The 21,591-nt window shown below is 54.8% G+C and overlaps 4 protein-coding genes across 5 annotated transcripts in view; 1 reads left to right on the top strand and 3 right to left on the bottom strand.

Annotated features, from left to right (window-relative positions):
- SMG6 (SMG6 nonsense mediated mRNA decay factor) overlaps window positions 1-3,803 on the bottom strand; it is a 105,778-nt gene extending 101,975 nt beyond the window's left edge. Inside the window, exons 1-2 of one of the 2 annotated variants that reach the window (XM_084219136.1) lie at window positions 3,705-3,803; window positions 1,152-2,904 (exon numbers count right to left, since the gene is read on the bottom strand). In XM_084219136.1, coding sequence (XP_084075262.1) covers window positions 1,152-2,904; window positions 3,705-3,795 — 1,844 coding nt within the window. In that variant the 5' untranslated portion in view covers window positions 3,796-3,803. The remainder of the gene's footprint in view (window positions 1-1,151; window positions 2,905-3,704) is intronic. The other variant, XM_084219137.1, reaches the window with a different exon arrangement.
- An 84-nt stretch (window positions 3,804-3,887) lies between these two features.
- Window positions 3,888-5,950, top strand: SRR (serine racemase). The gene is made up of 7 exons (XM_084219107.1): window positions 3,888-4,053; window positions 4,233-4,368; window positions 4,571-4,674; window positions 4,748-4,867; window positions 4,960-5,034; window positions 5,259-5,468; window positions 5,728-5,950. The coding sequence occupies exons 1-7, from the start codon at window positions 3,889-3,891 to the stop codon at window positions 5,923-5,925; spliced, it is 1,008 nt and encodes a 335-aa protein (XP_084075233.1). The 5' UTR covers window position 3,888; the 3' UTR covers window positions 5,926-5,950.
- Window positions 5,951-6,323: 373 nt separating this feature from the next.
- Window positions 6,324-12,181, bottom strand: TSR1 (TSR1 ribosome maturation factor). Its single transcript, XM_084219297.1, has 15 exons — window positions 12,054-12,181; window positions 11,866-11,969; window positions 11,350-11,566; window positions 11,136-11,270; window positions 10,402-10,829; window positions 10,097-10,256; window positions 9,645-9,808; window positions 9,164-9,363; window positions 8,602-8,764; window positions 8,270-8,380; window positions 7,844-7,976; window positions 7,370-7,486; window positions 6,967-7,107; window positions 6,784-6,858; window positions 6,324-6,687 (listed from the first exon to the last, which is right to left on the bottom strand). The coding sequence occupies exons 1-15, from the start codon at window positions 12,157-12,159 to the stop codon at window positions 6,509-6,511; spliced, it is 2,433 nt and encodes an 810-aa protein (XP_084075423.1). The 5' UTR covers window positions 12,160-12,181; the 3' UTR covers window positions 6,324-6,508.
- Window positions 12,182-14,066: 1,885 nt separating this feature from the next.
- POLDIP2 (DNA polymerase delta interacting protein 2) lies at window positions 14,067-21,587 on the bottom strand. The gene is made up of 11 exons (XM_084218814.1): window positions 21,372-21,587; window positions 20,946-21,027; window positions 20,262-20,359; window positions 19,393-19,489; window positions 18,854-18,929; window positions 18,158-18,265; window positions 17,795-17,931; window positions 16,800-16,826; window positions 16,489-16,614; window positions 16,007-16,086; window positions 14,067-14,547 (listed from the first exon to the last, which is right to left on the bottom strand). The coding sequence occupies exons 1-11, from the start codon at window positions 21,545-21,547 to the stop codon at window positions 14,433-14,435; spliced, it is 1,122 nt and encodes a 373-aa protein (XP_084074940.1). The 5' UTR covers window positions 21,548-21,587; the 3' UTR covers window positions 14,067-14,432.
- Window positions 21,588-21,591: the final 4 nt, after the last annotated feature.

Raw genomic sequence — 21,591 nt, 5'->3', positions numbered from 1 at the left:
CCAGATGGCAATGCCTGGAAGAGCCTGACAGGGTAAGAGAACGATGCTGGTGGGTTCCTGCACAAAGCACAGAGCCAGGATGAGCTGCCTGACCCTACACAGTCCCCAAACCCTGCACACACACATGGACAGCACAAACACCAAGGGAACCAGACACTTCTGCAGATGGATGTCAGGCAAGAGTCCCCACACATGGATGCCATGTAAGAGTGCCCACACAGCTGCACTTAGACACAGGCAGGACACAAGGGGCACTGCCAGCAAGGACAGGGTCAACTGTGCCCACACTCCCAGGGCAGGGTGGGCTTCCACAGGCCACAGCAGCACTCCAGTGTTTCCCCTCCCTCCACACAACAGCTCTGGGTGATCTCAGCTCCTTGAGGAAGACCTGAAACCTCAAGTGCTGCTTCAACCACAGACATATCCCACCCCATGGTCTACAGAGCAAGTGCCCAAAACACAGAACAAGCCCTGAAATGAGCTCATTTGCTAGATTTGCTGTCAGTCAGCTCTGAAAAACAGCCTCCAGAGAAGCCCTGCAGACACAGACTTCACAGACAGACATGAAAGACGACAAGTAGAAACTTGTTACAGCTATATTAACCACCCCCCAGAGCAACAGTGTTACTTGTCTCCTGACAGACTGGCATCACCAGGCTACTCCCACTGGAGTGTCATCACGCTGAGTGGCATCAAGAGCAAAACTACACAGCACTGGAAAGGCACTGCCACTGACAGCACCAGGAACAACAAAACACTTCCTGAGCACACACTAAGGATAGATAAGAAAGCAGAAGTCTGACAACAAACACTGAGAGACTGGAACTGAGAAGCATCAGCTCCAGCAAGAGCCAGAAGAAACAAAAATCTTCTGCAGCTGCTTGTACTGCTCCTCTGTGTCCCTGCAAGGCATCCACCAAGCACAAGAAGCTACAGCTTAGCTCCCAGCCCAGGGAAGTGACATCCATCCTCACCCACAGCTTCCTCCCACCACCCACACACCACGAGCACACAACAAACAGACCCGGCACGTCGATAACTGGCAACCCAGTGCCACATCTCCCAGCCACTGAGATCCCCAAGGAGACACCATTCTCCTGTATTTCACCCTGGAAATAACTCACTCCCCCCTCTCCAGCCCACCCACCAACCTCAGCTGGGCCATCTTCTCCAGCCCCTCCGGGCTGATGCGGTCTCTGGACAGGAGGTTGCTGAGCTGCTGCTCCTGGTTCCCAGCCTCACGCAGGAGTTTGCTGAGCTCCTGCTGCTGCATGTTCCTCATCTGCTGCTCCATCTCAGGGCTCAGAGGAGTAGGGGGGAGTGGGCCACACAGGTATTGCCCTGCCTGGCCAGGGTACCCGGGGTAATAAGCTCCTGGGTACACCCCGTTGGTTGGACCCATAGGATACTGCAGGGAATATCCACCGTATGGATACTGGGGGCCTTGCCCGGAGGCACGAGGGTAATAATAGGGGTTGTCAGAGTTTTGGAATTTATAATAGGAGGGCTGGGCCTGGCGGGCTTCCCCCCAGGAGGTGGGGCTCACTTCATCATCCGTGTCTAGGAAGTGAAGCTGAGCAGTCTGGCTCTTCAGGGCGGGTTTTTGGTCCGGGTTGTTTGGGTCCCACAGGCGGCGGGCAGTGCCACCTCGGCCCCGGCTCCGGGGGCCTTTGCTGCCAGCCCCGCCCAGCAGGAGCCTGGGCCCGGGGTGAGTGGCCTCAGGGACACCCACCGAGCTGGCAGAGAGGTCTGTGTTGGCAGGCAGGAACAGAATCCCACGGCCCCTCCCTTGGGGCTCCCTGCTCTGGCTCCTTGCCTCCGAAACCTCTAAGGCCTTCAGGGACTTTTTTTTATCTGTATCTGCCAGGCTGCTGTCCCTGTTCATGGTCCTGCTGTCAAATGTCACTCGAAAGGGTCCCTTGACTTCCCTGCCATTGCTGCTCCATTCACTCTCGCTCCTGGAAGCTCGGCTCTGCTCCGAATGCCTCCTCCTGTCCGAGTTCCTGCTGGAGATGTACACCTCAGCCTCATCGATCCTGTCGTCATCCAGGGAGTCTGTGGAGGACACGGAGAGCTGCTTCCTGGGACGTATCCTCTCCCTGGCACGCTCCTGCCTCCTCTCCACCCCATCCACGAGCAGGGCTCCGTCCGTGCTGTTGTTGCTGCCGGCTGAGCTGGTGCTGCAGGTGCGGTACCGGCTGCGCCGCTTGTCCGTGCGGGAATAGCGCTTGGTGGAGCCCAGCTTCCCCGGCAGCACCTCATCCCCTGCCCTCCTCACACGGTCACTCCGCTCTGCTCGCCTCCCTTTATCCCCCCTGGAGGCTTTCACTGCTTCCCCTGCCTGGCTCCCCTCTCTATCCTCCGTGCTCGATTTGATTTTCCTGTTGTTGTCTTTTCCAGTGCCTTTCTCAGTCTCTTCATCTCCCTCGACCTTCAGCTGCTCCATCCTCCCAGTGATCTCTTCGCTGGCCGACTGCAGGGAGGGTTCTTTAGCAGCAGAGTGCAGGCGTTTTCCAGGCTGGTAGATCTGTTGGTCTGGCTTCTTGGTTCTCCTGGGGGCCTTTGGACACCACTCATCCACAATGGGCTGCTTGGATGAGTTCTCCTGGCTTTGCAGGCCACCTTTGGTCCCTGTTTCTTCCGTTTCCTGTGAAGGACCATTCTGCCTAGGGCCATCGCTTTTGTCACAGTCCTCCACAGCTGGAGATCCCACTCCCACAGAGTCCTTGTCCCCAGCACTCTCCTCCTTGTCCTCCTCAGCTCTGCTCCTTTCTTTCTCTGAGGCCTCTTGCTTTGGTGACACAAGTTTGCTCCTCAATCTGGAGAGGCCAGGCTTGTAAATCTCCTGGTCTGGGCGTCTGTTGTCTTTGCGGTGCCTTGGCTCCTTCACCTCCTTCATGTTTTCTGGGGAAAAACAGACAGAACAAAGTTACTCCCAGGGACCAAAAAATACCATGACAAATATTCAAGTCAAGGCAAACAGCCTGCCAGATCTGATCACAGAATAAGAGTAGAAAATGAGAAAGTCTAACAGAACTGACCAAATCCTCCGCCTGATTCATTTACAAATCCCATCCTGCAACAGGTTTTTCCTCAAAGCACACCACGAGACTTGAGCACAAGCAGCAAGAGTAAAGTTGTATCGCCGCAGGTTCAGCAGCAGTCACCCGCCTGCCGTGGGTGCAGGAGCTGCCATCCCCAGCAGCGCCCGCTCTGCCACCGGACCGTTTGAATCAAAGACGCCTTTCCCCCTTGCTCACAATCCGGTAACGTTTCTCTCCTCCTCCTTTAACCGTATTTACAAAAAAAAAAAATCGTTACAGAGCCCAGGCCGGACCCCGCACGGTTAAACGACCCACCAAAGCCGGGCTGCTCCCCGCTGCATTCCCTAAACTTCCTCCCTCTCACCACCGCAGCCCCGAACCCCCGCCGGTACCGGGGCTCGGCCCGGAGGACCCCGAGGGTCTGGGACCGACCATCCCCGGGCAAAGCCGCTCCGGCTGCCGCCGCCCGCCCCGCAGCCTCCCCGTTGTCGGTGCCGTGCGCTCCCAGCCCGGACAGCCGGCGCCGGCGGGGCGGCAGCTCTGCCCCAAGCCCTACCCCGGGCGCAGCGCGGCCGCGGCGCCGTGCGCGGCGCGGGCAGCTGCCCGTGCGCGGAAGGGCCGGCCCAGCAGCGGGTCGCGAGTGCCCCCAGCGCCCCTCACCTCGCCCGCCGCCGGCCGCGCGGGCCTGCGCCGCCACCATGTCCCGCAGCTCGGCGGCCGAGACGCGGACGCGCTCCAGCCCCTCCGCCATCTTGGCTACGCCGGGGGCGGGCGGCGCCGACGGCGGCCGCGGAGGGACAAACCGCCGGCGCGGGCGCGCGCAGGCGCGGACGGGAGCGCGCACATGGCCGCGCCGCCGCTCGGGCTGGGCGAGGTGCGGGATGCGGAGCGGCGGCTGCGGGGCCGCATCCATCGCACCCCGCTGCTCACCTGCGCCGGGCTGGACCGCATGGCCGGCAGGACGCTGCTCTTCAAGTGCGAGCTCTTGCAGAAGACCGGATCCTTCAAGGTGCGCAGGGATGGCGGCGCTGCGATGCCCCTGGGCAAAGGTCGCTCTTTACAAGAGGGAAACTCGCGTTCCGCCGGCACTGACCAGCTCCTCCCTCCCTGTTAATTCCCTGGGGTGAATGGGTGCTGCCCGGGACTCCGGGAGTGGTGTGAGGACACAGCCCCGCGCTCTCCCTGCAGATGCGCGGTGCCCTGAACGCGGTGCGGAGCCTGGTTGAGGAGCGGCAGCGCACGGGCCGGGAGCTGCCCCGCGCTGTGGTCACACACAGCAGCGGCAATCACGGGCAGGCACTCGCCTGTGCTGCCCAGGCTGAAGGTAACCTGCACCCCGACCTCCCGCCCCGCTCCCAGAGGCAGGCACGGGGTAAATACAGAGCTGGTTCTGTTGCAGAGGATGGAGATCCCTCTCCTGAACCCATGCAGGAGCCGGCACAGGCAAGGCGTTGCCTGCTCCTGCAGTTTGAACTGCCTGCTGTGGCTCTTGGGCTGTTGGACTGACTCCCTCTCTCATGCCACAGGGATTCCTGCCTACATCGTGGTGCCCCGGACTGCCCCGCAGTGTAAGCAAGATGCCATTCGTGCCTATGGTGCCACACTGGTGCCATGTGACCCCAGTGACAAGGTAAGGCACAGGGCAGATGGGCCAGGGACACTGCCCAGGCAGAGAGAGAGGTGACTGCTGTGCTCTCCCTTAGTCCAGAGCTGAGACAGCATCCCGTGTAGTCCAGGAGACAGGAGGAGTCCTGGTGCACCCCAACCAGGAGCTGGCAGTGATTGCAGGGCAAGGCACCATCGCCCTGGAGGTGCTGGAGCAGGTGAGGGAAAATGCACAGCCCAGCCCCTGCAGGGGCACAGCAAAAAGGGGGACACAAAGTGTCAGAAGCCCTCACACTTCCTTTCTGCACAGGCACCCCAGGTAAATGCAGTGGTGGTTCCTGTTGGAGGTGGAGGAATGGTTGCAGGAATAGCAGTTGCCATCAAGGTAGGTAACAGCTCATCCAAGAATCTCCCTGTGGGAAGGGCAGGACTCTCAAGGCAGGCAGCAGCTTTTAACTTTAGAAACAGAAAGACCCTGCAGTGAAAGTCTCTGGCTGCCTGGGGTCTGCATGGCAGCAGCAGCAGCAGGGCCTGCTTAGCCCCCTGCACACACAGAAACAGGGGACAGGCACATACTGGTGTCACCCAAGTGGCTCCTGCTCTCCCCAGGCTTTGAGACCAGATGTGAAGGTGTTTGCTGCTGAGCCAAGCAATGTGGATGACTGTTACCAGTCCAAGGTCCGAGGGGAGCTGACCCCCAACCTCCACCCACGGGACACCATCGCAGATGCAGTAAAAACCAACATTGGGCCCAACACGTGGCCCATCATCAGGGATTTGGTTGATGATGTCCTGACAGTCTCAGAGGAAGAAATCAAGGTAAAGGCTCCCAGCTCCTTCTCACGGTAGCTGCCAGCAGGCAGCTGCCTCCACCCCTGCCCTGCCCCTCTGCTCTCACCCCAACACACTCCCAGAGCAGCACAAACCCCCGTGCACCACTGCAGCTGTGACACCCACGCTATCTCCAGCTGGAAAGGGCTGTTGGGACCTCTGCCCTCCCTTCCCAGAGTGCTGCAGAGATGCCCTGGAGCAGCCTGTGCTGGCTGCTGGGCTGACAGCTGCTGCCCTGTCCCCACAGCGAGCCACGTGGCTGGTGTGGGAAAGGATGAAGCTGCTGATTGAGCCAACAGCAGGCGTGGGACTGGCGGCCGTGCTCTCGGAGCAGTTCCAGGCAGTCCCCCGGGACGTGCAGAACGTTTGCATCGTGCTGTGCGGGGGAAATGTGGACCTGAGATCCCTGACCTGGCTCACAGACCTCTCTGGGAAAGCAGAATGAGGATGGAGCGGTGTTTCAAGGAATGAAAACCTCACTCTGAATTTGTCTGCTACTAAAAACAGATCAAGTCCAAACGTTTGGGAGTTTTTGTGGAGGGACAAGGGAAGTTGGCATTGGTCTCTGTGGGGGGCCTGGAAACAAAGCACTGCCTGTTCTCCCCTCCCCAGCTGCCTTGCTCTGGCCCAGGCCTCCAGAGAGCTGCACTCACTCATCCTCCCCAGCTGCTACTTGGCTCTTCTTTCTCAGCCTCACAGGAACTGCCAGCTAACTCCTCCACACAGCAAAATCCCCCCACACCCCACGTGGCAGGGCATGAGGAACTGAAACAATCCCAGTGGGTTCAGTGGACAAGGGGTGCACACAGCCTCCTGGCCACCACCACGACAGAGGCACTTAGGCATTTTTGACATTTTCCATTAAAATAAATAGCTATAGCTGGTACCTGAGCAGCAGCTGGCGACGCAGCTGCCCCTGTACAGACCCCAGCAGTAACACGTCCAAGGCATCAGTGCTGTCCTCACAGTGTACGGGCCAAGAACAGCATCCAGGGAGCCAAGGCACAAACTCCAGCCATGCTGGAGACTCATTCCATCTCCACCTCCTGCTCTGGCAGTGCACTCTCACTCCTCACCCACGGTACAGGCTCTGGGACATGAGGGTCATAAGTCCATTTGGGAAAAACGCGTTTGTAGAGGTTCAGCAGCACTGTGTCCTGGGACTTGAGCTGCCCATCAAAGTGGCACTTCATGTGCCCATGGGTCCCTAGGCAGAGGGCAGAAGAGGCCATTAGCAGTCTCTCAGGCACAGGAGGATCACACCATGCCAACAACACAGAGATAAACACCAAATCAAACCTACCTAAGGGCTCCTTGATGTGCCCTCTGCGTCCCCACTTTGTCCTCAGCTCCACGGGCTTGAACCACATCACATCCTCTGGAGACGGAAACACGAAAGGCAGGTAAGGAACAGGCTGTGCTGCTCCAACACAAGCACAGGGACAGAACTTCCAGAACCCCTCCTCCCACCAGAGACCAGCTGTACCTCTGTTGAAGAACATGTATCGCACGACAGCCATCTTGGTGAAGATCTTGAAGGGGTGGCCGCTGAGCACCAGGCGCTTGATGACGATCCTGTCGGGGTCCACGGAGAGCAGGGAGCCCGTGGCAATGAGGTCGTGCATTCCTGCCAGGCAGAGTCACCAATGCACCAGGGCAGGTGCCTCCATCACCCCCTCCCCACCACAAACCCCTTCCCCAAAGGGCTGCAGGCCCAGAGCAACCCCCACTGCATGGACAGAAAAACAACAGGGATGGAGATGAGCTCATCTCACAGCAGGAAGGGAACAGCTTTCTCAAGTCATGCTTTCTGGAGAGATGCACTTGTAAGCAGGGTATGGGGACAGTTTGTTTCCCAGACACCACTTCCTCAACATTTATCAACTCACCATTACTTCTCTGTTTGAAAAGCAGCACTGAGGCAGGAGGGAAAGTGATTGGAGCGTAGACAGTCACCACCAGGGCAGCATCTGGGCGCAGGAAACGCTCCAGCTTGTGCTTATCAGCTAGGACAGAACAGCAATGATCAAGCTCAGGCCAAGAGCAGCCCTCAGCGCTGGGAAACCCCACAGCTGTCCTTCTTCCCTGTTCAACAAACACCCTTCCTCTGCTGGCACTGAGTATGTGGGAATGAAGGTGAGCTTCTGGCATGGAACCTCGACCTTGCCTGGATCAGTGAACCACCTTTCCCCACCCATTCCACTCCCCATGATTTAGTGCCTGCCCTGGAAGCCTCAGAGCCTAGGAGTGAGTCTTCACAAGAATCCTTCAGCCAGGTTCAGACACCATGGCTAAGACATCACAGGCTTCGTGCCCCAGAATTCCCAACCCCACTCCACTGCTGTACCCAGTCCCTGACAAACCTGAGGTGTGCTGGGAGAACAGGGGGGATGCTCGGAAGCGCCTGAACCCACAGTGGAAGATCAGCTCCTCCTTGGCCCTCACTGGCTCACTGTTGCCTGGATGCCGACGGACCAGGAAGTTCAACACGGACATCTGCAAGAGGCAGCACAGTCAGGGGATGGAGGGCAGCAGAAAACAACAGGACATGGCAGCAGAGATGAATGTCCTCGAAAATAGGGTCCCAAAGGTCCCTGGGCACCAGTGCCAGGCTCAGACACTTTCTCCTAAATCCCCCAGCAGTTTCTGCATGCTCCAACCTGCTCTGAAACAGAAGCAATGTGGGGAGATTTCAGCCCAAACCCTCTGCAGCCAGACCCTCGCCAAGCCTTGCAGTCTGAAGGAACAGGGAGCTGCACATCCCTCCGGGGTATATCCCTTGTGTTCACCTTTTGTTCGTGGGGAAGCAGTGAGAACAGCACCAGGGGTTTCCCCTCCTTGAAGCTCTCCATCACCGAGACAGGGACATTGCAGACATGAAGTGTAACGTACCAGCCCACCTGCCAAGACAGGAGCAGTTGTGAACACTTCTCTCAACGGAAAAAAAGTGTCAGGAGATGTGCCTGAATTAGGGAGACAATCCAGGAGAAAACTATCTGAGCTTAGGGCTTCATGCTAAGAACCAGCTGGCTGAAAGATCCACCCAACCACCTCCCTGATAAGTCACTCCTACTGGGAGCAAAGAACACAACAGGGAAAGAGATCAGCAAAAGGGAATTACCAAAGCTCCCTCAGTCTCCTCCTTCTCTATTTGCTTGAAGAGGTTCTTTCTGGTTCGGGAGAAGTCCTGGAACTGGAAGATCCTGGCATAATCCCTTGGGAGATTCTCTTTGGGGTCCCAAGGAGAAGTCCGGAAGCTTTTCAGCCCCCTGTACTTCTGGAACCTTGAGAACAGAGAGCAGAGAATTACTTCACCAACAGAGGTGAATCCCACCCTTCACCACCAGCTGTGGTCTGCAGGGTCTCACACACCAGGACAAAGGGTGAAAAGCAAACATTAGCCCTCAGGAGAGATGCCAGTGCAAAGAGAGCTAAAACCACCAACCAAATCCCCAAACGAGCTGTCCTTGCCTCAGGGCCATCCTCCTCTCTTTCCCAGGTGAGGACTCAGCTCTCCCTGCCAACTAGTGCCTGCTCTGGAAGCCTCAGAGCCAAAAAGAGTCTTCACAAGAGTCCTTCAGCCAGGTTCAGACACCACGGCTAAGACATCACAGGCTTCCTCACCAAATTAAACAGAAAGGCACCTTCCAGCCCCTCTCCCAGCAAAGCATCCCATTTCTTACCTGACTCGGGCAGGCACATCCCGTGGTGTGTCCACCTCATCTGGAAACATCTCATCCATTCTCTCCTGCTTGTATCTCTCCAGCATCTGCTCATCCTCCTCCATCTTCTCGTCGTACTGGTCATCCCGCAGGCACTCGGACATGGTCATGGTCTCGCTCTCCTCCTCCCCAGCTTCCTCCTCCTCACTGCTCTCCCCCTCCTGGCACAGGGCAGCACAGAGCCTATGAGCACACAGAGCTGTGCATGCAGCACTGGAACTCTGGGTGTGTTCACATTGTGGGATTTGGGACCCCATCATTTTGGGGTCTAACAGCCCAAAGAAGGAACACGATGCACGTGGGGATGTAAGAGTGGAGATCCAGGCAAGTCCTGGCTCTGCATCATGCCCTTGCATAGACAAAGCAAGCTGGAAGGACAGAATCTTCCCAGACATGCAATAATGGCCTGGAGATCACCTGTACTATCAGCTCTTGGAGGTACCTGAGAAAGTGCCTCTTCCATCAGATCATCATCCATGTCGTCATCTTCGTCATCATCATCATCTTTCTCACTGCCTTCTTCTCCATCATCCACAATCCAGGCAGCCTGGTACTTGGATGTGCCTTTGGGGACCTTCACCACCCTCCTGTTTGCCTTCAGAGAATCTGTAGGATTCCCACCAGGGGTTAGTACAGGAACAGCTCTCCTTCCCCTCAGCAGCATTTACACCAGGATAGCCAAAACCACATCTAGACTAGAATTGCTTTTTTTCCAGCACAGAATTTGTCAGGACACCCAAAACCTGCTAACTTGCCAGGCAAACGACCTGATGGGACTGGGGATGGAAGCCATCCCAACTAAAATGTTTCTTCACAGGCACCCTGGTGACAGAAGTTTCTAACAACCCTCCTAAGAAGGACAGGAAGAGATACAGAACTATTGCTTCTGCTCACCCTCTGCTTCTTGCAGCTCTTCTTCAGTGGGCCACGTCTGCTCCCCTTCCATGGGATCAGGAACCACTTCTGACTGCAGAGACTCCTGCTTGCTTGGATCTGCCTTCATCAGCACCTTGACATCTTCCTCCATCTCAACAGCACCATTTCCAGAGTCATCCTGAAGGGGAAAAGCAGAGTTCCTAGATCTGACAAAACTCCCTTTCCCCCTCTCCTCACCCACCTACCCCCAGTTGTATTTTCCCCAATGAAATTTTAGAAACCTTGTGTTCTGAAAGGACTGACAAAGCCCTCACCCCACACACCTGAACCTCCATGTCCTGACTCCTCTTCTGTCCTTTAACCACCCGTGGGTTCAAAGACAGCGGGTCAGGGGGAGCATCCACCTGGCTCAGCTGGAAGTCCCCGTGCCCCACGATGTGCACCAGGCTGTTCACGTTGAGGGGCTGTCCCCGGACAAAGCCAGACACCTTCAGGGTCCCAACCAGGTCACTGTCCTGGCTGGGCACAAACTCAGCAGCACGGGCCAGCAGGTGAGCGCGGCGGGCCCGAAAAGCCAGGTGCCTCTGCTTCTGGGAGCTCAGGTGCCTCAGGAGCAGCGAGGATTCCTGCTCTGTGTTCAGTGGGAACAGCTTGGCCTCAGGAAAACGCTTCTCAATGCATTTGGAGAGCTTCTTCCTGGCATCTATCCTCTTCTTAGGGGGCAGGTCAGTGCCTCCCGGGACAGCCAGAGCTGGCAAGCAAAGAGCAGAGTTTGGATCAGATGCTAAACCTTCTGCTGTTCTTTTTACCAAACACAGACAAATACCTGGATGTCAACAGCCCAAATGGTCAGATTTGCACCACAAGGTACAAAGGGAGTTTCACTGTTTTCAGTGGTCCCAAACAGGACAAGGAGCAATAGCCATAAACTGAAAGAACTTCCACCTCAACATAAGAAAAAAATTATTTTTCACTGAAGGTGGTAGAGCCCTGAAATTTAATTACTGTCACACTTAATCTCCACTAAGCACCCCAAGAAACCCAAAAAATTTCTCACCATAACTGGGCAGCCCCTGTGCAAAGAGGCAGGTGAGGCAGTGCTCCCCTGCACTGTCCCAGCCATCCACAGGGTCCAGGATGAACAGCAGGGAGTCAGCAACCTTGGCAAGGTCTAAAACAGCGTGGAGATCCCCTGCACCCGAAACACCTTCGTTAGTGGGGCTGCCAGAGGCACCAGAACCAAAACCCAACCAACAGCGGTGCCTCCTCACCTGCCTGGGCTGTGACAAAGCGCCAGCGCTGCTTGAGCCGGGGGCAGAGCAGGGCAAAGCCACCAGCTCCGCCCTCATCTGCACGGACAGCGGCCGCGTCCTGGCTCTGCAGCAGCCGCAGGGAGTCCTGGGCCGCAGCCCTGCTGTGCAGCAGCACCACAACCACGAGGTGCGGGGGCCCGTCCCTGCTGCCAAGGCTGCGCTTCTCCGCCAGCACCTGCGGGCACACGGGCAGCGCCTGAATGCCAGCCCGAGCGCGGCTCCTCTCCCGCCGCCGGACCACGCCGGGCTCCCCCACACCGCAGCCCGAACGCACCCGGTCCGTAATGCCCCGTTTGGCCCAAACCGAAGCGAGACCGGCACCCGCTCGTTCCCCCGCAAGGACCCAAACCGGCCCGGCCGCATCGCCCACATCCAGACCCCCCGGCCGCGACTCAAGCTCCCTGCGGCAGAGACTCGAACCGAGCTGTTTCCCGCTCCCCCGCAACAACCGGCCCGCTTTCCCCGGTGCCTCACCGCCTCCTTGCGCTGCCGGCGGAGCTGCAGCGCCTGATGCCGCCGGTCCACCCTGTTCAGGTCGCGGAGCCGCCGGCGGGGCTGGGCCTTGACGGGGACGCGGCCTGGGCGGGGGAGAACACGGAAAGAGAAGGGTCAGAGCTGGCCGATGGCGGCGGGGAACCCGCGGGGAGCCCGTCCCACCTCACCTCCAGCGCGGCGCTGCGAGGACCCGCTGTGCTTGCCGCCCTTGTGCGCCTTGTTCTGCTGCTTGAGCGGCCCGGGCCGGTGCGCGCCCGCCGCCGCCATCACCATGCTGCCGCCTCGCCGCCACCGCCTCGGCGCGGCCGCCGCGCGTCACTTCCGGCGCGACGGGGACTGCGGGGATCGCACGTGGGCAGCGAGAGGGAGGGGACGGGACCGGCACCGGGACCGGGACCGGGAAAGGAGCCCCGGGAATGGGCAGGGGCGAGCTCCGGGGCGGGGAGGGCAGAGCAGCGGGGCTGGTGGCCGTAGCGCCGCTGGGCAATGAGAGGCGGGAAGCAGAGGCGTTCGTTCAGCGCTTTATTGGTCGGTTCTTTGTACAGGTATTTACAGAGAGGGGGACGGGGCTCGGCCGCGCTCCGGGAAGGCGCCGGAGGGATGAAGCGGTTGGGAAAGGCCCTGCCGAGCCTCTGGCATCGCGCCCTGGCGCCAGGACAGGACGGCAAAGCCTGCTGGAGTGGAAACATTCCTCCCGTGCCCCGGTGTGTTACCGCGGTGACCTCGGTCTCGCCAATGATTATCCAGGCAGGAATGTCCGTTCCTGCCTCGGCCCCGATGGGACATCACCCCAAACCCCAGCAGAGCCTGCCCCGGGATCACTCCATCCCTTCGGGGTGGAGCAGCGAGGTTAAACATTCACAGGGGTGTTGAAATCGCCAGGAAAGCTGAAGCAACCCGAGGGAGGGGCAGAGCAGCTGCATGGGAAGGGAAAAGCAGGTTCCTACAGGTTCCTGCTGCCTCTGAACTCGAGGCATCTTCCCACCTCCTCCTCCTGAGAGGAAATCAGCATGACAGCAGCAATGTGGGGTTGTCAGCTGTGAATGGTCTTTAGGGATCCTTTTCTACCCCTAAAAGCAGGCTGGCTGTTTAAACCTTTGAAACTCTAAATTTGAGCATGTACTACCTGAGAGGAAGGAAGACACAAACTGAAGAGACTGGTGACAGATAAACACTGCAGTGATTGAGTCTCTCCAAACAGGAATCCACTGGCTGTGGGACAGCATGAGAGTCTCCCCCCAAGGCTGTTTGCCCACAACTCTGCCTTGCAGAGCCAAAGGCAAACAGGGTGCTCAGAGGGGGGTTCCAGGGAAGAGGGAATAACTGGAATACTTCTAAATCAAGAAAAACATCCTGTGAGTTAGTTACACCTTGTCATTTAAGCAAGACTAGGAAAGGAGGAAGGTTGGAAACTCTTCCTAGGGTTATCACAAGGGTAAGTACTCCTGCCTCAGAGTCATGCAGATGTCTGGATACCCAGAGGCAGCCACAAGGGTCCCACACCATGGGGGCTGGTGATCTTGGCAATCCTCAGAGCTGCTCTGGCTTTCCCACACATCCATACGTTGTCATCTTACAGGGATTTCACAGTCCTGCAGGGCCCTCCAGACACATGCCACCAAAAAATCACAACCTGCCAAGCAGAGCAAGCAGGAGCAGAAAGGCAAGCACTGCCTCACAGCATTCCAGCTGAAAACAAGCATTCCTGTCAGAGCAGGAGCTACCAAGGAAATATGGATGCAGCCACAGTGTGAGCAGGGAATAACCTCCAGCAGCTGAGATGGAAATCCCTGCAGCAAAGCAAAGCCCTGGCAGGGGATGGGCTCCCCTCAGCTCTCCTGTACTATCACAGCACAGAGCCTGGTGCTCTGCACACACAGGATGCTGTGACAGCACCATATGTCACCCACCTTGTCCCTTTCTGCCCCCTCTTCTCCAAAAACAACAGGCTTTGTATCACAGCACAAAGCCCAGACAAGCTGTGCCGTGAGTGGAGCTCACAGGCTGCTCCAACCCCGGCTGAATCCCAAAAAGCAGCTGCACTGCAGGAAAGCTGAGCTCACATTCCTGTTCCCTAAAGGAGGAGCAACTGCTTCTGAAGCAGCAAGAACTTTGGGGGAGCAACAAGCTGGGACAGGCTGGATGCAAAGCCATGGCCTTGGCTCAGGAAGGAAGACTGGTTGCAACTGGAAGGGCCAGTTTATTAGAGAAACCTCACATTGCAGAGAAGTCACAACACATTGGAAAGGGTCCAGGCCTGCTGAGGGAGGGGCCAGTCTTCTGCAGCAGCACAGATCTACATCCCCCAACCCCAAAAACCCAGCAGGTGCCACAGAGGGAAGGGATACCTGGAACACAGCTTATGTTTTACAAGCAGCCTGAGAGAAGAGCCAGTAGTAAAGTTCCAAAAAAAGCCTCCCTGGCAGACAACAGTTAAAACAAAAATGGTTTAAAATGTTTAAAAGCTCTGTGTTCTTGGCTGCAGCATAAAGGGGAGGCAAAGGTCTACAACACACACAGGCCTCCGTGGCTCTGGGCACTCTGATCTACCAGTGAAGGCCGGAGGGAGGGGTCTTCTCATCTTTGTTGCTTTCCAGGGAAAAGGGTGGGATTCGGACATCAAAGTGGGAGCCATCAGGCCTCTCAAATCGAAAAGTGCCCCTGCAAAAATAATGGCAGAGGTCACACTGAGGCCAGGGACAAACACACCTAGGAAGCATCAGCAAAAAGGTAAAACCCAAGCTCTTCAACATCCTGGGGGTGCATCTGCAAGGCTGGTCCAGCAGGAAGGACATGGGCTCAGCTGCAAACACAACTCATTTATGGCACATCCCTGACACATTTCCTGCACAAAGCTGTGATGATTGCAGCCCATAGGAGTCAAGCACCCTCCATGCACCTGCAGGGGTGTTTACCCAACTCCCACTCCCCAGGAGACAGAGCCATCTGAGCTATTTTTACAGACTGGTTACATGTAAATTCAGATTTGTGTTTCTTGGCAGGAGCTCCACTGGTTGTCTATGACATTAAGAAATCCCATCACAGATATAATTTGGAACAGCTTCAGCTTTGCATTTCAGAGCTGAACCTGCCTGTCCTGGTACAACCATTTGCTTACTGCTCTGAACTACAGACAGCTGTACTGCACAACACAACATGGGCAAGAGGGCTGTGGAGATGAATTAACAGGTTCTCAGGACAGAGAGGACACAACTGAACACCAGAAGTCAAGCTGAGCAGCTTCTGAGCTGCAGAAGCTTTGTCTATATGTCTTCAGGATATATGCAGAGAGGGGAAAACCTACTAGACCATCTGGTTTTATTCCCCAGGGCATCCATTCAGGCAATTCAAAACACTTCACATGGCAAACAAGGTACGCCCTATATGCAAAGAACTGCTCTCCTGCTTTTCCCAACTCAAATGCAACCTAACTTGGAAGGAGATTTCCTTAAAAAAATACAGAAGGACCTGTCATACAGAAGGCAAGAGGTGGCTGTGCAATCTTTGTCCACACAGAGGTGGCACTAAATGCGCTAACCCAGCCAAAGGGCAAATAAAGGGAAGCTGCTTTAACCCTAAGGGACAGGAAAAAAACAACTCAGCTGGGCACTTCCCTCCCTGCACTTATAGAAGAAGAAACTTAAACACCAGTTAGACTGAAGCCCTTACCTGGTCTAAACTGGGAAAACTCTTGCATGCCAGTTTCTGACACAGAAGTGCATGGAGGTGGAGTTAAAGCCCAATCCTCTCTCAAGAAAGGAGATACCAGAGCACACATCCCTGCTGCTGAGGGAATCACCAGCACAAGGCCTTGGCTCTTGCACCAAGGACAAAAGGAGTAACTGCTTCATGTCTTTAAATGCAGTCTAGCACAAACCACAGCAGGAGGAAAAATTATCCTGGTTCTCTCCTGGTGCAGAGAACCAACAGATCATCTTATCACTAACTAGGATACAGCTAGAGAGAACCTCATCAGACTTTAGCTACCAACTATGCCCTGTCCTCTCCACTTCCACCCAGCTTTCAGCCACAACCCCAGGCTGCAAACTGCACTGCAGCTCGATGCTGGGGGGTCCTACACCCAAAACACTGCTGCAGCAATAAAGGCTTCTTTTCTTACCACATGTGACCACTGGATGCCTGCAGGGAGACGTGGCTGCTGTACTGAAATGCTGGCTGCTCTTTGGACAAAACTGGCTCCTGAGAAGGCAAGAGACCACTGGGCATCAGCAATTCTACCACAGATAGGCATCAACAGGAAATTTATACAGCATGAAACAAAAACAAACAGAGACCTACACCCCAGCATTTCTCCCAATTACACAGCAAACAATTTGTCCACTGAGTAGCACCAGAATCCCATTATTATTCCAGTTTTCCAACCACCAGTCATTTAGGATCACCCTCTAATACCCAGAGTGAAGTTTCAGTTCACACAGACAAACAACAGATGAAAAGCTCACATGACTTTTTTCACTGCCAGCTTCCCACTCCATCTATTTCAAGTGCCCACTAAGCAATTTACTGGCAAATCCACACAACCAAGTGAGAGAACTCCAACAAAGGGCCGTGTTTCCCAAAAAAAAGCTGGATGGTACCTACCCTTCCTACAACCCCACGGCCACGGACTGTCTCCAAGGTGCCAGACAAGCTGAATATCCTCCAGTGCCGTTCCCTCAGCTGCACCACCTCGCTGTCCAGGTTCTCCAGGCGAATGCAGTAGCGCCACTGGGCAGAAGAAAGACTCTTATCAAGAGCTGGAATCAGCTGCAAGCAGTTGATAACCTACAGCTGGTACTGGGAAACAGTTGCCAGGCAAAGGCTACTCTCCCTTAGAGCTTATCACACTGCAGTGATGCCACAGCAAATTAACTCCTTCCCTTTAGCTGCTCTGTGATACAAAAGGCACTTACCCAGTAGACATGGGAATTCTGGGCTTCCTGTCAAGAGAAACAAAAAAGACTTTAGCAGCTGCCCTTGGACGTGTGGTGCCAAAAACCTCTTCAGCTGTCACCACAGCAGCAGCACAGGGGCTCTCACTCTGTGCCAGGGTGACGCAGACAGCTCACATGAGCACAGACAGCTGCTCTCTGAGGCCTTCCATCAGCAGAGCCTGGCACTGGCTCTGCTCTACACTAATCATGACATGGGAGATTTGCAAGGAGCTCGTGACAACCCCCAGGGTTCATCTCCATGTTAATTATGCACTTTCTACAGATCTAAAAACACCCATTTCCTTGCCTTTGGGCTCCTCTTTTTCTGACAAACATCAGCTGCACTCCACAAAAGCTGCAAATCCACACCAAAACGTGCACCTGCCACAGCTCAGGCTCCCCAACAGTCGTGCTCAGAAAACAAAAAAAACGCTGTGGGAATTCCCAGCTCTCCCCCTCAGGAGTCTGTTGGAGCTGCATTAGTTTGGATGGTCCATGTGAAGTTCTGTGCTATAAAGAGCACATGGTTATCAGCTAAATCCAGAAGGCTTTAGCCAAACCCTCTAAGCCAAACTAGAGGCAGGAAAGGGGCAGGGAACCACAGCCCAATACCGGGCAGGATAACAGACGTGGCTGTTGTTACAGAGCAGATGGCCCCAACGTCACCTCACGTGACTGAGGCAGTAACAGGACCAATTCAAAAGTCTTCCCAAATATCTTGCTAGCACTGTTGTGCAGAAAATTACAGGTTATTTCTCATCCCACTGATAACCAGCAAAAGCCAATATGCAGGAGATGTTCTCCAAAAATATATGGCAAAACAGTAGCATGTTTATACCCATGAGAACAAAATGGCAACTGTGGTTAAATGTCACTTCTCCAGTAAACAGAAGGTACCTTCAGGCAGCAAACCAGTCTCACAAAAACAAGCCAGTGAAACAAATCGCAGAATTACCAGAGCAGCACAGACTTACCCTCATGCCCATGTAGAAGGGGATAACAGTGACACGGATGTTCTCCGTGGTTTCTCGGTGCACATCTGAGAGCTCCAGCCAGGGGTGGTTCTTCTCCTGCCACGCACACAGAGTGTCCCTTGCTACAAAAGGTGGGACTGTGGGGAAGAAAAGGTGAAAGGCAACACTGTAGCTGGAGTGCTCTTCCCTCAACACAATTCCTTTCACATGGTTAAAAAAAATATTCAAAGGCAGCTTTACTGTAACAAACCCCAAGCCAGACAGGATTTTAATACCATATCCAAAATGATGGGGTTTGGGTATTTTTTATAGAGCACTGCAAGCATCTGGCTCTGGAGAATTCCCTGTGCAGCCAGAGTTTACCTTTTGTTTGGTCGTACATGAGGAACCTCTCAAAGAGCTCATGCTGGATGGGCACTTGATCAGTGGAGCTGTAGGGAAGGATGTCTTCATGGCTTACATAGTCTAAACCTGAAAAAGAAACCCCAAAAACCTATGGAACTTCCCCATCAGAGAGCAGCACAGAAGTATCCTGGCAGACAAATTGATCACACTGGTGAGAAAAAAGGACTTTGGCAGCAGAAGCAAAGCTAATATCACAACTGCAATGAAGAATGGAGGAGATGTGCCAGGAATAACTCTTGGCAGTGCTCTCCTGTGAGAGTTTTCATGGAGTGACTCCTCTGATAAACACACACTGCCCTGCAGAGTGCCTGCACTGCCCCAAAAGCACTCTGGGCAGGAAATGCCCAGGACAGGAATAAATCCAGCTGTCCTGACCACAAAGCAGAACAGCCCATCTACAACTTGGTATGGGATCTATGCCTCAAGAGCTCAAATCAGACATGGCTGTGTCTGATCATAACCTGCAGCTATCCAAAGGGCTTCCTGTACTTCAGTCACTCTGTTTTGTCCAGCACAACCCTAAGCTATGGACAGACCCACTACAGAATGTCCTTCCAAAGTAGGAATTGCTGCTTCACTGGCAGGAGTTGACCACTGATACCTTTTCTGACCTGACCTCACAAGGAGCAGAGGCTGCAGGAGGATTTCACTCACCTGGGATAGCATAGAGGGCTCTGCTGTCATCATGATTTGCCAGGAACGTCACTGCCTCTGTCTGTGATCTCTGGGACTGAGAAACAGGGAGGTTTATGTCTTTGTGTGCATTGCTGCAGGACAGCTTCCAGTCATATTTCAGCTCATTAGTGTGGTTTATAAAGCACATAATGTTTATTTCATTTAACCAATTCACCTCAGAATTCTCTCCATTTAATTCTTCTGGGCTAACTCCCCACTCAGACAAGTGAGAAGCATTTCCAGTGCTGCAGCCCACACTCCTAATGACCTGTGTGCCACAGTGTGGGAACAGCACCAGGAACAGGAAAGGAGGTTGGAAAGGGGAAACACGATCCAGAAAACAGTTATATGACATTCCAGATGATCTCTCTCAGGGAAAACATGCCTTGAAGAACAAATTTATCCAAAAATCCGAACCAATCCAGTTAGCCACCAAACTAATTTTCCTTCAGTTCCTTTGAACCACTCATGTAGGAGAAGATACTCAAGTTTCAGTACCAACATTACTCATTACTTACTATATGTGGACAATCCCGGGCATCTATTAACACCTGGTAGTAAGTGTGTGTTTTACCCTTGACCTCTTTGGAACCATGGCCTGCCACATTCTCGCTCCTAAAGAGAAAAGCAAAGATCTGAGCTCAAGCCCGGGATGGCAGCAAATTCTTGTTACCACGACCAAGCACTTATAAACAATGATTTTTTTAAAAAGACACATTTTGCAGCCTGTAATCATCTGGCTGCACCCAAAGCAAAGCCCCACGAGCCACCCACACAATGACAGGTGAGATGAGATGAGATGAGATGACCATCACTGGTGTCTGACACAGCTCCAACAGCTCAGAGGTTTTTCCTGCTCAGTGAGGGCGCCTCTCTGGGTGGATATTCCTACTGCCCTCTGATTTTCTCTCTGATCCTCACTCCTTCCCAGCACAACTCATCACAGGCCAGGGGAAATACAGATGCAAGAGGGGAGAGAACTGAACAGCAACTCAAGAAGGATAAACTTGGCTAAGTGTGCTGAAGTTGAGGAGGAAGCTGACAAACCCAGCTCACTGGCAATCTACAGCCGCCTCCAAATGGCAACACAGGAGCCTGGATCTAACTCAAAAAGGGTCATTTTGTATAATACAAAATGCCATTAGTATCATTTTTAATTGATTTTTATTTCCTTCATACACACACTTTTATCTTTCATACTTCCATCATGCCTCTAATTAATAATACTCACTACTTAATAATGAAGTATCTCCTTAATGACCTCTCCTAATTTACACTCATGCAAACTGACCCATGCTATCACCCCTCCTTAAAAACACTTTTTTACCCCAAATAGGAAACTCACTACAAAATGTAAATCAAACAGTCCAAATCCTCAAATCCTTACTTTTCTGTGACAGGAGAAGCCACATCCCGATCATAAAGCCTGGCTTGCCAGGGAAACAGGACTATTCCTCGATAGCCAAACACACTGTGAAGGAAGAGCTGGAAGCAACAAATAATTGCAGCTGAATTATTTTTAAAGTCTGTTATTGGAGGTAAAACTACAAACATTTGCTAAAGGTTTAAAGTGTGGGATGGGGATACAGGGAGAAACATCAATCTGATAACCCAGAGCAGAAAGAGGGAAACAGTCTGGGATGGGAGAAGAAATCCATGTCATCTCTATCCCATAAAAGGGAAGGACTAAACCAGTAATGCAGTAACAGAAGCAGCAGAAAGGAGAGACTGCTCAGAAACAGATCTGAGAGTCTTAAGGACAGGAATTACAAGTTTAGTTCTTATTTCTCAAATTCACTGATTGTCTCTTTGGATCCTTGAGGGAGAAAAGTAAGTACCAAAAGTAAGACAGTGGAGCAAACGCCATTGTACAATACTCGTGCTGCAGATTCTTATCAAGCTGCTATTGTCAGATGACTGACAAACTGCAGACACAGCACAGGCAAGAAGCACCGAGCTGTGAAACTCCCGGCCTTGTGCAGCTGACTTTTCCTTACAGGAAATCCCTCAGCTGCCCATTCCCTGTGGCAGGAGCCCGCAGGGTCAGCTGTGCCCCCCCAGAACCCCTCACCTGGCCTGTCTCGTACTTCCCGTGCTGCTTCGGGGCCTCAAACACCCCCACGGTCTCCAGCACTTTGCCCTCGGGACGGTTCCTGGGAGCAGAGAGGCAGCTTGGAGGGTTGGCAGGGGCTGAAGCAGCCCCCCAGCCCAGGGGGACACTGCTCCCCACCTCGTGTGTCCCTCGGGCACCCCACAAGAGCCCCAGCACACACGGAGCAGCCCAGTCCCTCCACCCTTTGCCGGTGTCCCCTCTCCCCACTGCCCTGGACACCCTCACCCAGCTGTCCCTTTAGCCCAATCCCCTCTCCCATCTCTGCACCCTGACAGCCCCCAGCTCTTTCCCACTCTCCCCCCAGTGACCCAACAGACCCCACCCCACACCCCAACTCCCCTCACCGCCTGTCCCCCTCACCCCCCAACCCCTCACAGGCCTCACCGCGACGAGAGGTGTCGCCTCGGCGGCAGCAGCAGCGGCGACAGCGCCGCTGTCCCCCCGGTGCCCAGAGCCCGCAGGTGGCGGGCGGGGGGCGGCTCCCAGAGCGGGGGCGGCCCGCGGGCCCGGGCCCGGCCCAGCGCCGCCGCCACGTACCGCCGCGCCGCGCCGCCCGACATCCCACCGCCCGCGGCCCACAGTGCCCTGCGCCGCCCCGCCCGCC

Source organism: Fringilla coelebs (assembly GCF_963513975.1).
Source record: "Fringilla coelebs genome assembly, chromosome: 20".
Classification (NCBI taxonomy): Eukaryota; Metazoa; Chordata; class Aves; order Passeriformes; family Fringillidae; genus Fringilla; species Fringilla coelebs.
This window is presented reverse-complemented; position numbering and strand designations above follow the sequence as displayed.

Coding starts and splice junctions, on each gene's coding strand:
- SRR (XM_084219107.1), top strand. CDS start 3,889: ATGGCCGCGCCGCCGCTCGGGCTGGGCGAGGTGCGGGATGCGGAGCGG. Junction 4,675..4,747: donor CATGTGACCCCAGTGACAAG/GTAAGGCACAGG, acceptor GCTCTCCCTTAG/TCCAGAGCTGAGACAGCATC. Junction 5,469..5,727: donor TCTCAGAGGAAGAAATCAAG/GTAAAGGCTCCC, acceptor CTGTCCCCACAG/CGAGCCACGTGGCTGGTGTG.
- TSR1 (XM_084219297.1), bottom strand. CDS start 12,159: ATGGTGATGGCGGCGGCGGGCGCGCACCGGCCCGGGCCGCTCAAGCAG. Junction 11,970..12,053: donor CTCGCAGCGCCGCGCTGGAG/GTGAGGTGGGAC, acceptor TCCCCCGCCCAG/GCCGCGTCCCCGTCAAGGCC. Junction 6,688..6,783: donor GCACATCAAGGAGCCCTTAG/GTAGGTTTGATT, acceptor CCCTCTGCCTAG/GGACCCATGGGCACATGAAG.
- POLDIP2 (XM_084218814.1), bottom strand. CDS start 21,547: ATGTCGGGCGGCGCGGCGCGGCGGTACGTGGCGGCGGCGCTGGGCCGG. Junction 18,266..18,853: donor AGCCCTCTATGCTATCCCAG/GTGAGTGAAATC, acceptor TTTCTTTTTCAG/GTTTAGACTATGTAAGCCAT. Junction 16,615..16,799: donor AGAATTCCCATGTCTACTGG/GTAAGTGCCTTT, acceptor TCTTCTGCCCAG/TGGCGCTACTGCATTCGCCT.